This window comes from Loxodonta africana, chromosome 24 (genome assembly GCF_030014295.1).
Source record: "Loxodonta africana isolate mLoxAfr1 chromosome 24, mLoxAfr1.hap2, whole genome shotgun sequence".
Classification (NCBI taxonomy): Eukaryota; Metazoa; Chordata; class Mammalia; order Proboscidea; family Elephantidae; genus Loxodonta; species Loxodonta africana.
In genome coordinates, this window is record NC_087365.1 from 29,983,725 (window position 1) to 30,000,562 (window position 16,838).

Here is a 16,838-nt window from a genome sequence, read left to right on the forward strand (position 1 = left end):
CTTTAGGTTAGTAGTAGAGTCAGGGTTGCAAACAAAAGTTCCTGCAGGGCCAGGCAGGAACTGTTAGCTGAACAGGACCAAGAGTGGTGTCCTGGAGGCCGTGTGTCTGGGCGGAGCACTTGAAGCTCCCACTGATTGTTGCCATATGGGCATGCAAGCCTAGCTGGCCAGCTCCTCCACAGTACTCCTGAGAAACCAGAACTTTAGAGTTTTATATGCCATCTCCTGACTGGCCAGATTCGGTAACGAATTGTGTAGAATGCTAAGCCCGTGGCTGCTGAAGCAATCCAGTTCCAACTCAGAGCAACCCTGTAGGACAGAGTAGCCCCACAGTGTTTCCGGGGCTGTCATCTTTACGGAAGCCAACTGCCACATCTTTCTCCCTGGGAGCAGCTGGCGAGTTCAAACTGCTGACCTTTTGCAGCTGAGTGCTTAACCACTGCACCACCACAGCTCTTTTCTAGAACACTGAGCAAACCAAAATAGCATGTCTGCTGCCTGGCTTCAGCTCTCGTGGGACCAGCTTACAAACCCTGAGCTGGACGATGGCTAAAGGCCCTTCTGCCTTCAAAAGGCCAGATGCTAGGCAGCTCCCTGCCCTCAATGCTCTCCAGCCTCTCCCGGAAGACAAGGCGTGTATCTGCATAAATCCACAAAACAGAAACCTTGAACCTCTAGGTTCCCATGTGAGGATACTTGAAAGGTTTCCTGGGGAGGTGAGGCTGGGACAATGGGATCTAGCAGAAAGCTTAGGATGCAGACAGGGTGGGGTTGGTGCTCTAGCTAGAACAGCCAGTGTGGGGAAGGGGCAACACCTGTGGCAGTGGTCTGGGAGCCCGCGCTCTCTCCTTGGGTCCTCTGGGTGCACACAGAGCTGGGCCTGTCCTGGGCTGTTAGTCAATCCAGTTTCTCATGCTCGAACAGAGAGCTCCAGTGGCTTGCCTATGGCTGCCCAGACGGGGTGGTGGAGCTGCACTGAAACAGGTCTGACTGCGTTCTGCCCCAGCACTTCCTGGAGAGGAAGGGGAGGCCCTGAGGCAGGGCGAGAGACCACAGGGAGAGTTGGGAATGTCCTGGTACAGCCAAAAGGGTGGCTCCTGTATGTTCTGGAAAGAAGAAAGCCAGGGAGGTAAACACGGACCAAGTGAACTAAGCTGAACCAAGGGATCAGGGGTTACCATGGAGTGGGCTGTGTGTGCAGGGGACCTACTCCAAATCTCACCTCCCAGCCTCCAGAAAGCCCCTCTACCTCTCGGGACCCTGCTTCCCACTTCCAAAGATGGTGCCTGTGGAGAACTTTGTTCTCTTTTAATTTTAATGATCATACATTAATGTTTATGTGAATTAGGGGAAAAAAGTAATAACCATGTTGCCAAACCTGGTGTTTCATGATAAGGATGTTGTTGTTTGCCATCGAACTGGCCCCCGACTCCCGTGTCACGGAGTAGAACTGCTCCATAGGGTTTTCTTGGCTGCAGTCTTTACAGAAGCAATTCTCCAGGCCTTTCTTCTGTGGAGCCACTGGGTGGGTTCAGACTGATTGGGTTAGCAGCCAGTTGCAAACCCCTTCACCACTCAGGCTCCTAGTAATAAAAAAAAAAAAAAAATTATAATAGCTAACCCTTAATGAGTGCTTCCTATGTGCCAGGCCTGTTTGAAATGGCATTTACATCTCCTTACAAATCATGAGGTCGATACTATTAGAGTCCCCATTTTACAGATGAGAAAACCGAGGCACAGAGAGGCAAAGTCATTTGCCCAAGGTTACCAGCTAGGAAGCGAAAGAGCTGGATCAAACCCAGACAGCTCTTGGCCTTTGCAATATTTATTCTTAGACCGAGGGTAGATAGAAGAGAGTCAGGAACGGCCCAGGTGGCCTGGGATAGTAATCGGGAAAGTGGTAAGCAGATGCCGAAATGGCTCAGGAGGGCTAGAGTAGGTGGTCTCGAAGTCCTGTCCAGCTAGGAAGTTCTATAATTTCAGGAGAAAAGACTAGATTTTATTTCAGGTAGCCATATTTTTGTGATAGGTAATATGTTCAACCACTACCCGTCTGTCAGTTTGTCATATTGTGTTGGCTCGTGTGTTGCCATGGTGCTGGAAGCTATGCCACTAGTATTTCAAATACCAGCGATGGTGACTCATGGTGGACAGGTTTCAATGGAGCTTCCAGACTAAGACCTGGCAATCTACTTCTGAAAAGTAGCCAATGAAAACTCTGTGAATCGCAACAGAATATTGTCTAATATATAAATATAGTGCTGGAAAATGGCACCTCAGATTGGAAAGCACTGAAAATACATAGTGGCCGAAATAATGGACTCAAGCATCCCGACGATTGTGAGGATGGTGTGGGACTAGGTAACACTTTGCCCTGTTGTACATGGGGTCGCCATGAGTCAGAGCCGACGACAACTAACAGTATGTTCACGTGGTTAACAAATCCAAACTATGTAAAAGGATATAGCTATTGAGGTGCCTCCAGCATCTGACCAGTTCCTGTGTGTTGTTCAGGGGTGACTTTATGCAAATACAAGCACAGATACCTTACTTTCCCCTTCTCTTCCCCTGCCTCCTACCACAGGGCAACACGCCCTCCCTCTAGCTACCTTGCTTTTGTTCACTTACCAGAATAACCTGGAGATCAGCCCAGTCAGCCGTTCTGCATTCTTCGTTTCTTTAAACAGGTCCTGATATTCTAGAGACTGTCCCTTTATTTGGAAACCCTGGTGGCATAGTGGTTAAGTGCTATAGCTGTTAACCAAAAGGTCAGCAGTTCAAGTCCACCAGGTGCTCCTTGGAAACTCTGTGGGGCAGTTCTACTCTGACCTATAGGATCACTATAAGTCAGAATCGACTCGACAGCAATGGGTTTGGTTTGGTTTTTTGGGTCCCTTTTTTTTTTAGTTGGCCCCTCCTGTTTTGATAGGTACTTAGGTGGTTTCTCACCTTTAGCTATTACCAACAAAGAAGGCCCCACAGCGAAGAGTAATCTCATACAGGCATCATTTTGTCTGGGGCAGGTAACTTTTTTTTATATAATTTTTATTGTGCTTTAAGGGAAAGTTTACAAACCAAGTCAGTCTCTCACACAAAAACCCATATACACCTTGCTACACACTCCCAATTACTCTTCCCCTAAATAGACAGCCTGCTCTCTCCCTCCACTCTCTCTTTTCGTGTCCATTTCGCCAGCTTCTAACCCCCTCCACCCTCTCATCTCCCCTCCAGACAGGAGATGCCAACAAGTCTCAAGTGTCCACCTGATCCAAGAAGCTCACTGCTCACCAGCATCCCTCTCCAACCCATTGCCCAGTCCAATCCATGTCTGAAGAGTTGGCTTCGGGAATGGTTCCTGTCCTGGGGCAACAGAAGGTCTGGGGGCCATGACCACTGGGGTCCTTCTAGTCTCAGTCAGACCATTAAGCCTGGTCTTATGAGAATTTGGGGTCTGCATCCCACTGCTCTCCTGCTCCCTCAGGGGTTCTCTGTTGTGTTCCCTGTCAGGGCAGTCATTGGTTGTAGCCGGGCGCCATCTAGTTCTTCTGGTCTCAGGATGATGTAGTCTCTGGTTCATGTGGCCCTTTCTGTTTCTTGTGCTCATAATCGCCTTGTGTCCTTGGTGTTCTTCATTCTCCTTTGATCCAGGTGGGTTGAGACCAATTGATGCATCTTAGATGGCTGCTTGCTCGCATTTAAGACCCCAGACACCACTCTTCAAAGTGGGATGCAGAATGTTTTCTTAATAGATTTTATTATGCCAATTGACTTAGATGTCCCCTGAAACCGTGGTCCCCACATCCCTGCCCCTGCTACGCTTGCCGTCGAAGCATTCAGTTTATTCAGGAAACTTCTTTGCTTTTGGTTTAGTCCAATTGTGCTGACCTCCCCTGTATTGTGTGCTGTCTTTCCCTTCACCTAAAGTAGTTCTTATCTACTATCTAATTAGTGAATTGGGGCAGGTAACTTTCGTCCCAAGGACAATTTCCCGGTGAGAAACACAAGTAGTATTGTAATGGGCATTACCATTGTTTAAGGTTTATTTGCACCTTTTCCTCTGAACTGTCCCTATCCATTGTCTGCTTTTCTATTGGGCTGTTGCTCTTTTTTGTTCTCAATTTCTAGGAACTTTTTTTTTTTTTTTTTTTTTCAGAAAGAGAAAGTTTATTTAGGAGGTGACACCAACAGAAAGTCCGGCAGTAACACAGGCTGTCTTTCTGGAGTCCAGAAAGGCAATTTCACATTACAGATTATATATCACTGTTTCGAGTGTCTTTTGGCACACAGCCCACAGATGGCATGGCCGGATGAGTTATTCATTACAAGATAATTACAAGAGACTCTTTATCAGACTAAAGAGATACATGCCAGACATGTCCTTATTAGGCTAAAGATATACGTGCCAGACATCTGGGCTGCAATCTTCATGTGGGGGGGTCGTAAGTCACAGGTGGCTGGACAGAACAAAACAGTCATTAACAAAAGTATACAGCAAGGAGGAGGCAAGCAGAAAAAAACTCATAGGCTTATTGTGGCGTTCGTTATGTCAAGCTCTCAATCACCCATTTTGAAAAGGGGAAAATATATTGTGGAGTATTAGGGTAACAAGGGGCACTCTGCTTTCTCTAAGTCTTGGAGGTGATTTCAGTTAGGACTGTGTCTGTCACAGTCACAAAAGTAGCAAATGGTCCTCAAGAGAAAAAGAGTTCTCACCAGAAGCCAGGAGGCTGTAAGAAAATCAAGGAAAGACTCAGGGACCAGGAGAGGTATATAAGTGGTATATTCCATTATCACAGGGAGTCCAAGGGATGGTAGTTTGGCCTGGCAAGTGTGAGGCAGAAAATGGAGACAATGACATGACTGACTTCAGTTGGATCACTGAGACAAGCAACCCCTGGGAACCCAGCTCCCATCCCAGAGAGCAGGGGGAGTTGGCCAGTAACCACAGCCAGGGAATTCCACACACAGAAATCCATGAGAGTTGCTGATGAGGCCCAGGATATGGGCCAGCCTTCGCTCATACTCTGAAGGACCAGCTGCCACCTCCCCAGCCACTCTGGGCCTCTTGGCCACTTTGTTCACAGAATCCAAATGAAGAAGGTAGTGGGGCATAACAGGTACGAGCACCACCTCTGGAGCCAGACCGCCTGGGTTGGTATCTTGGCTCCACCATTCACTAGCTGGGTGACCCAGGGAAGGTGACTTAACGTCTCTGTGCCTCCGTTCCCTTCTCTGTAAGTGGCAGTAATAATAGGATCAAATGAGATCATATATATAAAGTTCCTAAGACACTGCTTGGCACATAGTTAGGAACTTTTTATATATTAGGGAGATGAGTCCTTTGTGGTGCACGCTGCAAATATTTTTCTCCAGGTTGTCATCTGCCTTTTGACTTTGCTTTTGGTATTTTTTGCCACATAGATTTTTTTTTTTTTTTTTTCTATTTGCTGGTTTGTGTTTGTTTTCACTTTTATGCAGTTGAACGTATCAAACCTTTTCTTTTGTTCCCTCTGGATTTATGAATCATGGTTAGGAAGGCTTTCCCCAGTTATAAAGGAATTTGCCTGTGTTTTCTGTTACTAAGAAGCCAGCTTGTTCATGGGGAGAGGGATGACAAGAAAAACATTGGGCCCAAAAGCACAGTCTCTTGCTAGGCTGTAAACTTAGAGATTGCTTACCTGGTATCTTTCTCTGTTCTTCCTGCTGTAGGCTGACCTGAGGAGGTAGTGGCTCTGATCCAAGGCAGACAGTACCATGGCCATCCTTATACACCTGCTGGTCTGCATCTTTGGAACGGGCTCCTGGGTGGCCATCAATGGGCTCTGGGTAGAGCTACCCCTGCTGGTGACAGAGCTGCCTGAGGGCTGGTACCTGCCCTCCTACCTCACGGTGATCATCCAGTTGGCCAACATTGGTCCCTTCCTGGTCACCTTGCTCCATCACTTCCAGCCCAGCTGCCTTCCTGAGGTGCCCGTCATCTTTGCCATAGTGTGTGTGGGTACCGTAACCTGCATCCTCTTCGCCTTCCTCTGGAGCATGACCTCCTGGGTGCTGGGTGGCCACCACAGCATTGCCTTCATGGTTCTCACCTTCTTCCTGGCCCTAGTGGACTGTACCTCTTCCGTCACCTTCCTGCCCTTCATGAGTCGGCTGCCGACCCGCTACCTCACCACCTTCTTTGTGGGCGAAGGACTCAGTGGCCTCCTGCCTGCCCTGGTGGCTCTTGCTCAGGGCTCGGGTCTTACCACCTGCATCAACATCACTACAACACCAGACACCACCCCAAGCCCTGTGACTAACAGGACGATTGGCCTCATACAGGTACCCAGTGGGACCCAGAGCCATTGCATTGCTCTGGGTTTAATCATGAGTCATGCAGAGGGCTTGTGTTTCCTAGACACTGGGTAGACCAGCATTCTTACCTGTCTGCACCTTAGATCACCTGGGGAAGCTACTCACATTCATAACAATTCAATAAGAATCTCTGAGGGTGGGACTTATGTGGAATCCTTGGGGCCAGATGTGTTTCAGAATTTGGGGTTTTCAGATTTGAGAACATGGGCCCCCAGTCCCCAGCAATGCAGGGTACCCAGTGACCCAGCACACTGACATCACTGCTCACAGCCCATCAACATCCACACCCAGAGGGCCAATTAGGGCTGTAAATAGCCACACATCTGTTCATCTCCAGGGTTGTTGCCAACTAGTTCTATAAAATAGTTTAATTTTCAGAGCATTTTGGATTTCAGAATTGCAGATAAGGGACTGTGACCTTGTATTTTGTCAGAATTCCTCAGGTGATGCTAAGGTACAATTAGGATTGAGAACTATAGACTTTAGATGTTGCTTCAATACCTCACACCCAGGGATCTGACCAACCCTCATCCCAGCATCACCCAGGGATCAGACTGACCCTCGTCCTGACAACACCCAGGGATCAGACTGACTGTCATCCCAACATCACCCAGGGACTTGACTGACGCTCATCCTGACATCACCCAGGAATCAGACTGACTCTCATCCCAGCATCATCCAGGGATCTAACCAACCCTCATCCCAACATCACCGAGGGATCAGGCTGACCCTTGTCCTCACATCACCCAGGGATCTGACTGACCCTGGTCTTGACATCACCCAGGGACCTAACTGACCCTTGTCCTTGCATCGCCCAGGGACCTGACTGACCCTTGTCCTTGTATCACCCAGGGACTAACTGACCCTCATCCTCATTTCACCCAGGAACCTGACCAGCCCTCATCCTGACATCACCCAGGGATCTGACTAATCCTGGTCCTGACACCATCTAGGAACCTGACCGACCCTCATCCTCCCATCCCCAGGGATCTGACTGGCCCTTGTTTTGTCTTTACCCAGGGAACCAGCAGCACCGTCATGTCTGACCTCACAGGGACTAAAACCTCCACTGTCCACCTGGAAAGCCGCTACCTCCCCGCCAACTTCTCACCCTTGGTCTTCTTCCTCCTGCTGTCCTTCATGATGGCCTGCTGCCTAGTGGCTTTCTTCTTCCTCCAGCGCCAACCCAGGCACTGGAAGGCCTCCACTGAGGACCTCCTCAGCTCCCAGATCACCCTCCGCTCCATCCGGCTGCACGAAAAGCAGGACCTGGGTCTCCCAGCCCCAGAGGACAGTGGCAAGGACCAGGCACCTCTAGAGAAGAAGATGGCCCCTCTCCACCTGGCTCGCCTGACCTTCATCTACCTCCTGGTGGCCTTTGTGAATGCACTTACCAATGGCGTACTGCCCTCCGTGCAGACCTACTCCTGCCTGTCCTACGGGCCTGTCGCCTACCACCTGTCTGTCACCCTCAGCTCCATGGCCAACCCTCTCGCTTGCTTCTTGGCCATGTTCCTGTCTAGCAGGTCTGGCCCATCTGGCCCTGGGGAACCCTGGTTGGGGGAAGATGTCACTCCAGAACCCAGAGTTCCAAGCCCCATCTATCAGGCTATATGTGTAGTCAGCTGCCTGAAATCAAATCCCACCTCTGCCACTTGCTAGCTGTGTGATACTGGACAATCACTTCACCTCTCTGTGCCTCAGAGACTTTTATCTGGAAAGTGGGGATAATAATAGCTCCCACCTCCTAGGGTTGCAAGGAGGATGAAAGGAGCTCGTTTTGCAGAGCTCATAGAGCAGTACCTGGCCCGCAGCAGGTCCTGTGAAAGTGTCAGCCACGACTGTCATCAGCCCCATGGCAAGAAACAGGCAGCTACTGCAGTTCCTATTTTATAAGTGAGAACAGTGAAGCTCGGAACGAGGGCATGACCTGGTACAACTCCCAGGTTTCCAGCCCTGCCTTCCTGCCTCTAGCCCACAGCTGGCCCCCCTGGAGCTGCAGCTCTGGAAGAATGAGTGGGGAAGGTGGCACAGCTCACGTGGAGCCTGGATGGGGACCAGGGATTTGAATTTTTAATAAGCAACCTGGATGGTTCAATGCCAGGGCTTCAGACTCCAGTAGGAGAAATGCCAACTTTGGGGACATAAAATTTTAGCTCTAAGAGCCTTCTGTTCCCCCCTCCACACTGCCTGGCCCTTGCTGGCCTCTCAAATCTGCCCACCCCCACCTGCATACACCCACCTCCCCCAGAGCAGGAAGGAGAGGGAAGGAGGACAGCGGAGTCAGACAGAAAATGCCAGGTTTCTAGGAAGCCAGGTTATCTCCCTGGGGGCTCATACTAGTTTCTTGTGGCCGCTGTAACAATGGACCACAAACTGACTTAAAACAACTGAAATTTATTCTTCGGCCATTCTGGAGACTAGATGTCCAAAATCAAGGTAGTGGCAGGGCCATGCTCTCTCTGAAGGCTCTAGGGGAAGATCCTTCCTTGCCTCTTCCAGCTTCTCGTGGCCCCAGGCATTCCTTGGCTTGTGGTAGCATCGCTCCAATCTTTTTTTTTTTCTTGTGCTTTAAGTGAAAGTTTACAGCTCACTTTAGTTTCTCATACAAAAATTTATACACACATTGTTACGTGACCCTAGTTGCTCTCTCTATGTCAGCACACTCCTCCTTTCCACCCTGGATTTCCTGTGTCCATTCAACCAGCTCCTGTCCCTTTCTGCTTTGTCATCTCACCTCGGGACAGGAGCTGCCTATTTAGTCTCATGTATCTACTTGAAGTAAGAAGCACACTCTTCACAAGTAATAACTCCAATCTTGTCTTCACATGGCCATCTCTCCTCACATCTGTTTGTGTCCCTTCTCTTTCTATAAGGCCACCAGTCATATTGGATTAGGGCCACCCTGCTCCAGTATGACCTCATATTAACTAATTGCATCTACCAAGACCTATTTCCAAACAAAGGTCACATTCACAGTACCGGTGGTGAGGAATTCAATATATCTTTTAAGGGGACACAGTCGAACCCATAACAAGGCTTTAAAACCCTAGAGGGAGGATTGAGATTTCTGGGGAAGCGGGGCCAGAGGCCACAGACCTGCAGAGTCTGAGAAGCCCAGAATATTAGAACCTTACAGAACTTGAGAGTCACAGAATCCAAGAATCTTAGAGCAGAAAGTGTCCTTAGAGGCAGGGACAGACCCCTTCTGTCTCACCCAAGGTGCAGACCAGTCTTGGCATTCTGGAGAGTGTGGACAAGGACCACAAATGAAGAGCAGGGTCCTCACCTGTCAGGCATGGGCTCTGCATGGAAGGCTACCTGTAGAGTGATGCTCCTTGCAGTCAATGGTGGTCTATCTGAGTTGGCTGCCAAGGCCCTGGAGATCATGCAAACCTCTTGGTCCTGAGAGGGGTAGCTGAGGCCAGAGGGAGAAGGAGTCACCCCAGGTCATACAGCATACCTGCAGTGCTGGTGCTGTGATCCAAGCTACCTTCTAGTCAGCCCAGTTTCCTGGCTGAAGTTGGGCGTGTTACAGGAGGAAATAGCAGATAAGGTAAAGATATGGGGCCCAGGGCCAGGGTTAGGCTGTGCACACTTGTTCCTGCAGGTCACCAGAGCCCTGCTGAGGTTCACAGCTTAGATGGTGGAACTGGGATTTGAGCCAGGTCCATCTGGAACCAGAGGCCATTCTGTTTCTCCTGCCAGGATGCTGGGCCCTGCCTTTAATGCCCAGTGTGACTTAGCCAGTCCTTCCCTTTGTGAGCCTCACGGGCCCTGGGTGGCCTGGAAGTTTCCTCATGGATCTAATTCCTAACCCTGAAGATGGGAGGCCATTCCCACATGGACTCTGCTGGGAAAGGGTGGAGGCAAAGGTCATGAGTATGGTCTGTGAGTTCTGTGTGGCCATTTCAATGAATAATTGAACCCAGCAGAGAAGTAGAGCGTGCCATGGGAGGGACAGTTGGTGTCAGAGTTGGTAAAGATGGCAGAGAAAGGAGGCATGTCTGACCCTCTACCTCTAGGAATCAGCCATGGGCTGCTGCTCCTAACTCATCTTTCCCCTCCCGAAGTTAGAGGAGGTCAGACACTGACCCCCCGCTGTTTTTATAGCCGTTTTTATCATCTTCCCTAATCTGTTCTAGGTCTTTGCCGTTCCTGGGGGTCCTCACAGTGCTTGGGACCGGGTTTGGGGCCTACAACATGGCCATGGCTGTGATGAGCCCCTGCCCCCTCCTGCAGGGCCACTGGGGTGGTGAAGTCCTCATCGTAAGTATCTGGTCTGGGGCTGCTCTCCCCTCCCCACCCTGGGTACAGGCCTTTCTGTTGACCGTCTCTCAGGAAGTCCTGGGTTGGGCAGAGAAGGAGGAGGGGTCAATTCTCATTTGGGATGGGGTCTTAGAGAGGTGAGGTGACTGGTTCAAGGTCACAGCCCAGCCTCTGAATGCCACCTGTGTATGTCAGCAGTGGCCTTCTCTTAGGTGCTCTTGACTTTACCACGGGGACCAGAAAAACCACTGGGCTCTCTTTTGCCCTTGGGCGGAGTGTCAACTCATGTCCTTAGTCCTACGAGGTCACCCCACGCGGTTCTCTTTGCACTTAGAGGTTATTCCATGGCGTTCCCATGGCCCTACTGAGTCATCCTACGAGCACCCTTCACCCTGAGGCTCACTCCCTCAAGCCCCCTTCACTCTGCATTTCTCCCCGACCATCTCCGCAGGTGGCCTCGTGGGTGCTGTTCACTGGTTGTCTGAGCTACGTCAAGGCGATGCTGGGTATGATCCTGCGCGAACGTAGCCGCAGCGCCCTCTTGTGGTGTGGGGCGGCTGTGCAGCTAGGCTCGCTGGTCGGCGCCGTGCTCATGTTCCCGCTGGTCAACGTGTTGAGGCTCTTCTCCTCCGCGGACTTCTGTAGCCTGCAGTGTTGAGGTGCACGGACCATTACAAGGCACCAAGCTCGCCCACCATTACTAACACCTGGACGCTTGACACCCAGAAAGGCAAGGGGCATGCCCAAGCAAGGGGTAGGGGAGCGGAGAGACAGAGCCTGAGTCCTGGAACCATCGACACGAACTCCCATTTGGAACTATGGCGAATGCAACAGGTCCCCCAAAGGGCCTGAAAATGCAAAGCACAACCCTACCCAACTCTGTCACAGTGCCTGGGAGTCCACCATTCCGGAGCTTCCTTCCCTTGGTTCTTGATACGTAACTGATTTGCAGAGTCAGACCCAAGGAGAAGGCATGTTAGGTGGAAAACATCTGGGTGACCTGGCCCGCACAAGCTGTGTGACTTTGAGGAAGTCGCTTCATTTCACTGTTACTCTTTTTCCTCATCTATAAAATCGGGTTGTAATAACTAGCACTTACTTAGGCTCTTTGCAGGAATGAAAGAGAGAGGTCCCAGCATGTAGTACGCCCTCTTGGGTCATTTCCTGATCTGATCCCCAGCAGTGATAAAGAGCAACATTAAACACAACCTGGAGGTGGCCAGAGGGTTGAGAAGTGACCCCTGCCCCATGTCCCTTTTCCCACTCTCCTCCCAGAGGAGATTCTAGGAGAAGGCTCATGGTGGGGTCTGTCATCGTGGCTTCCTGAGCCCCAGTGTGGAGGGACGTTGTGCCCCCACGCCTCTTCCTGTCCCCTCTTGGCCCACAAAGGTCTGCTCCTTGGAGGATAAGTGGGCTCCTGGAAGGCAGAGAGAAATGACTTAGGGGTCCCACCATACCCTCAGAAAGTGAGCTCCCTACCAGGTGTTGGGCTGGACTTGAGGACCCTTGGAAATAGTTCCCTCAACTGGAAGGAGGAGAGGTGCAGAGAGGGGAGCATGACCTACCTAAGTGTTTTGTTTTACTTTTTGCTGTTTGTTTAATAAAGACATTCCCTGCTTTTACACTCAGATGGCCTTCAAAGGAGAAGTTCAACAACATAAACCCCCCAGAATGTATCAATCTGATCAGTTTTCAGTTGGTTCTAATCGAAGATCAAGACTGAGCTACAAAATGAACAGAATCAAATACTTAGAGAAGGTCGGGTCCTAGAATTTCTTTAATAGTTTGGTTTCGTTGGCTTGCTTGCCACCGCCCTCCTTTTGTTCTTCATTGTTTTGAATAGGAAATGCAGTCACATGTTTCAAAATTCAAAAAATATAAAACGGATGTACAGCAAAAAGTCTGTCCCTCCCCTCTCCCCCACCTGCCCAGCTCATCTCAACACCTACATAAATAATCTATAGATTATTTATGCAAATGTAAGCAAATACAGAGTTTTAATTCTTAAACTTCTTTTTACAGCAAAAGTAGTAAACCACTGTGTGCCTTGCCCTTTTCCCTCAATAGTGAAATCAGAAAGAGGATTCTTATACTTTGTCATGGGTGCGTAGTACTCCACCAGGTGGAGGTGCCATAATTTAACCAGCCCTCTGTAGAAAAAAGGTCCCTGTGTGGCGCAAACAGCTTGCTCTGGACTGCTAACCTAAAGGTTGGCAGTTTAAACCCACCCAGGGGCACCTTGGAAAGAAGGCCTGGTGATCTGCTTCCTTAAAGATTACAGCCAAGGAAACCCTATGGAGCAGTTCTACTCTGTAACACATGGGGTCGCCATGAGTCAGAGTCAGCTCACCGGCAAGGGGTTTGGTTTGGTTTCTGTAGAAAACATTTAAAGGTGTTGGGGAATAGTTAAAAGCAAAATTTCCTGCCAAACCAGAAAAACTCTCCGCAAAAGTAAAAGAGAAAGAATACAGTTTGATTATTAAAAACATGTTCAAACAGACTGTGTACACATCACAGACAATCCACTAAAAAGATTTTAAAACAGAAATCTCATCCTTTTAAATAGCCAGGTAGATATAACCTATTACATACATGTTCTTAAGATAAACAATAACTAGTCCTCAGGTTAAGAGGACTAGACAGCACCATTGGTCACACGTGTTTATCCTGAATTCACCTGCGAAGTGGGGTGGCCATCTGTGTTAGCAAATTGCATTTACTCAAGTGTCTTAGGCTGGGTTCTTTAGAGAAACAAAACCAGTGAAGTGTGTATATATACATATGTATATACACATAGAGATTTATCTCAAGTTGGCAGGTCCCAAATCCGTGGTCAGGCATCAGGCTGGAGGCTTCTCACTCGTGGTTGCAAGGGCTGACAAACCCCAAATCGGCGGGTCATATAGCAGGCTGCTGGCTCACAGAGCTGAAGAAGCTGGTGAATCCCAGAAGTGGCAGGTCAGGTGAGAGGCTCAAGTCCCAAGAAACAGAGGTCAGATAATGACGAGCCAGATGCAGGATCCAGAGCAAGGGAGAGCCTTGCCAGAGCATCTGTATATGTTGGATGCAGGTCACACCCCCAAGGAAACTTCCCCTACATCAGGCTGTGACTCAAGACACATCCCACACTAATCCAGCCTCATTAACATATAGAGGTTATGATTTACAATATATAAAATGGAGGATAATTACATCAGATCACAAAATGGAGGACAACCGCACATACTGGGAATCATAGCCTAGCCAAGTTAACACACAACGTTAACCATCACACCAAGGAAGAATTAACTCCTATCATGACAGTAGGTAGTTTTACAACTTGGAGCCAAGCGAGCAAGTTAAACTCCTAACCTCTCACTGAGACTGGGAAATAGGGACCCTATCTTCCTTGATAAGGAGCCCTGGTGGTACAGCAGTTAAGCACTTAGCTGCTAACCGAAAGGCTAAGGATTCAAACCCACCAGAGAAAGATGGGGCCATCTGCTTCCAGAAGGATGACAGCATTGGAAACCCTGTGGGGCCACTTCTACTCTGTCCTGTAGGGTTGCTATGAGTCGGAATTCACTCAGCGGCAATGGGTTTATCTCCCTCGATGATTCCATTCCAAAGAGATGGCCCCAAGTCCTTGAGGAAACATTCCTGGGTTGTAAAACTGGCTAGAGGCTGGCTTAGCTTTTAAAAAGATTTACACACATCTCAGGGGCAGAGAAATAACTTACAAGTTTCCTAAAGTAAATGTTCTAAGAAAAAAGAGGGGAGAGTTTGTCCCTTTTTGCAGCAAGGAGAATTTTTTTTTTTTTTTTTTTTTAATAGCTGCCCTTACAAAGGCATTTGGGTCGTTTCCGATAGATTCCTCTAAGAAAGGATGTTGGAGTGGAACCTGAACAAAATGACAACTGTGCTGACGTGGGCAGATGCTCCTAGATTAATTACACACACGGAGAAAGTACATGCAGAAGAGACTGTAGATGATGGTGCTATCCAGGCTAACCTATTCTGCCAGGGGCTAGCTAGGTGACAGGGTGCGCTGGCATTTGCAAACCAAACCCATTGCTGTGGAGTCGATTCCGACTCCTGTGACCCCATGTATCACACGTAGAGCCGAGCTCCATAGGGTTTTCTTGGCTGTAATCTTTATGGAAGCAGATCGTCAGGACTTTCTTCGGGTAGCACCACTGGGTGGGCTTAAAGCGCCAACATTTTGGTTAGTAGCCAAGAGCAAACTATCAGCACCAGCCAGGGACCTTGTGGTATTTGGAAAAGGCACCTTCATTTGACCGCCTTCTCTGTAGTTTCATTTCCACCCACCGTTCCTGGCAATCTTCATAACATCACCAGCCTTCAAGTTAATGTGACAAAGAAATAAGCTTCTATGTTGTTTATGCTTCTATACCTTTGAGACATTTTCTCATGGCAGCAAAATTCTCATATTCATATATGCGTGTTTCTCTACAGTCTTAGAAACCCTGGTGGCGTAGTGGTTAAGTGCTACGGCTGCTAACCAAAGGGTCGGCAGTTCGAATCCGCCAGGCGCTCCTTGGAAACTCTATGGGGCAGTTCTACTCTGTCCTATGGGGTCGCCATGAGTCGGAATCGACTTGACGGCACTGGGTTTGGTTTGGTTTGGTTTGGTTTTGGTTTCTACGGTCTGTGTGTAAATCAAATCCCATGTACAAGAGCACTTCATTGTGTGTGTGTGTATATATATATATACACACACACACACACCCACACAGAGAGATGACCAAAAAGATACATACCAAAGTGTGAGCCTGTGTGACGGTTAATGTTATGTGGCCACCTGGCTAGGCTGTGATTCTCAGTGGTTTGGCAGACATTGGACTGATTACTCTTTCACAATGTAGTGTAATACAATCATCTCCACGGTGAGATACGTTATAATGTAATGACCGCCATAATGAGATCTGCTGTGAGCAGCCAATCAGTTTAAAAGGGAGTTTCCTTTGGGGTGTGGCCTGCCTCCACTATATAAATGGATGTTCCAGCTCATGCTAGCTTTGGATCCTGCATCCTCTTGTCATCCTCTCACCTCTGGTTTTGGTTCTGCTGATTTTGGGTTCATCAGCCCCTGCAACCACATGAGTCAGGAGTCAGGAGGAGCCTCCAGCCTGATGCCTGACCCACAGATTGGGGACTTGCCAGCCTCCACAACTCCGTGAGCCATTTCCTTGAGATATCCCTCTCTATACATATTCGTATATACACACTTCACTGGTCTTATTCCTCTAGAGAACCCAGTCTAAGACAGCCTGATTAATTCTGGGATGGGGGGGTGGAATTTCAGGTAATTTTTTTTTTTAACTTGACAATTTGCTGTGCTCTTTGAAGTTTCCCTTTGAGCATGTCTTATTTCAAAACTCAACAAAAAGAAAGGTCTAAAGAAAGGAAAAGGGTCCTATAAATAGATCCTATTGTTTAATTCACCTCCACTTGTTTCAGATGAGCTCTCAGAGGTCACACACACATACACACACAGATTTAGATTTTATGGAATATTTGGCTTTCGTTTCCTGGTGCATGGATTTTTTTTTTTCCCAGAGGTTCTTTGATTAAACAGAATGCCTTGGAGATGGTCCCATGTCTCCCTGTACAGGATGACCTTGTTTCTTGTAACCAGCACAGAGCACTCCCTGGCTGGGAGTGCCAGCGTTTACTGAACAGCCCCCGTGGACGGACATGTGCACTGTTTCTGATTTTAAGCTACTGAAAACGATGCAGTAATCAGCATTTTCCTGCCTGCCTCTCTGTGCACGCACATGAGGCTTTGAAGTCTAAGAAACACGGGTTCCAATCTGACTCCTCTGCTTATTTGCTGTGTGGCCGCAGGCACCTTAATGTACATCACTGAGTCTCCATCTCCTCACCTGTAAAATGGGGATAATAATGAAGCTTGCCCCATAGAATTATCATGAGGATACACGCAATAAAATTTATGATGTGCTTACTGTGTGCCAGGCACTTTTCTAAGTCCTTCTCGTGAATTAACTAATTTAATCCTCATAACAGAGTAATGTGAGATAATGCTTAGACAGCTGCCCTGAGAGTTTTCTGGAAGCTGCTGACTTTCAGACAACCAGCATGAAGTCCTGACTAAATCTCTGTATGGAAACCTTCCACCAACTTCTTAGAGTTAGTAGGGGACATGGACCTTGTAAAGTGTAAACATTCTCTGCAGCAAATTGTGGAATTACCAC

General features: G+C 48.6%; 1 protein-coding gene across 4 annotated transcripts in view; it reads left to right on the forward strand.

Annotated features, from left to right (window-relative positions):
- SLC52A3 (solute carrier family 52 member 3) overlaps positions 1 to 14,150 on the forward strand; it is a 21,972-nt gene extending 7,822 nt beyond the window's left edge. For 2 of the 4 annotated variants that reach the window (XM_023550115.2, XM_023550116.2), the window contains exons 2-5: positions 5,710 to 6,321; positions 7,375 to 7,880; positions 10,500 to 10,623; positions 11,075 to 14,150. In XM_023550115.2, the coding sequence (XP_023405883.1) occupies positions 5,755 to 6,321; positions 7,375 to 7,880; positions 10,500 to 10,623; positions 11,075 to 11,281 (1,404 nt within the window). In that variant the 5' untranslated portion in view covers positions 5,710 to 5,754 and the 3' untranslated portion in view covers positions 11,282 to 14,150. Of the gene's footprint in view, positions 1 to 2,988; positions 3,376 to 5,709; positions 6,322 to 7,374; positions 9,342 to 10,499; positions 10,624 to 11,074 lie in introns of those variants that run through there. The other 2 variants (XM_064275907.1, XR_010319236.1) reach the window with 2 other exon arrangements.
- The last annotated feature ends 2,688 nt before the right edge of the window (positions 14,151 to 16,838 follow it).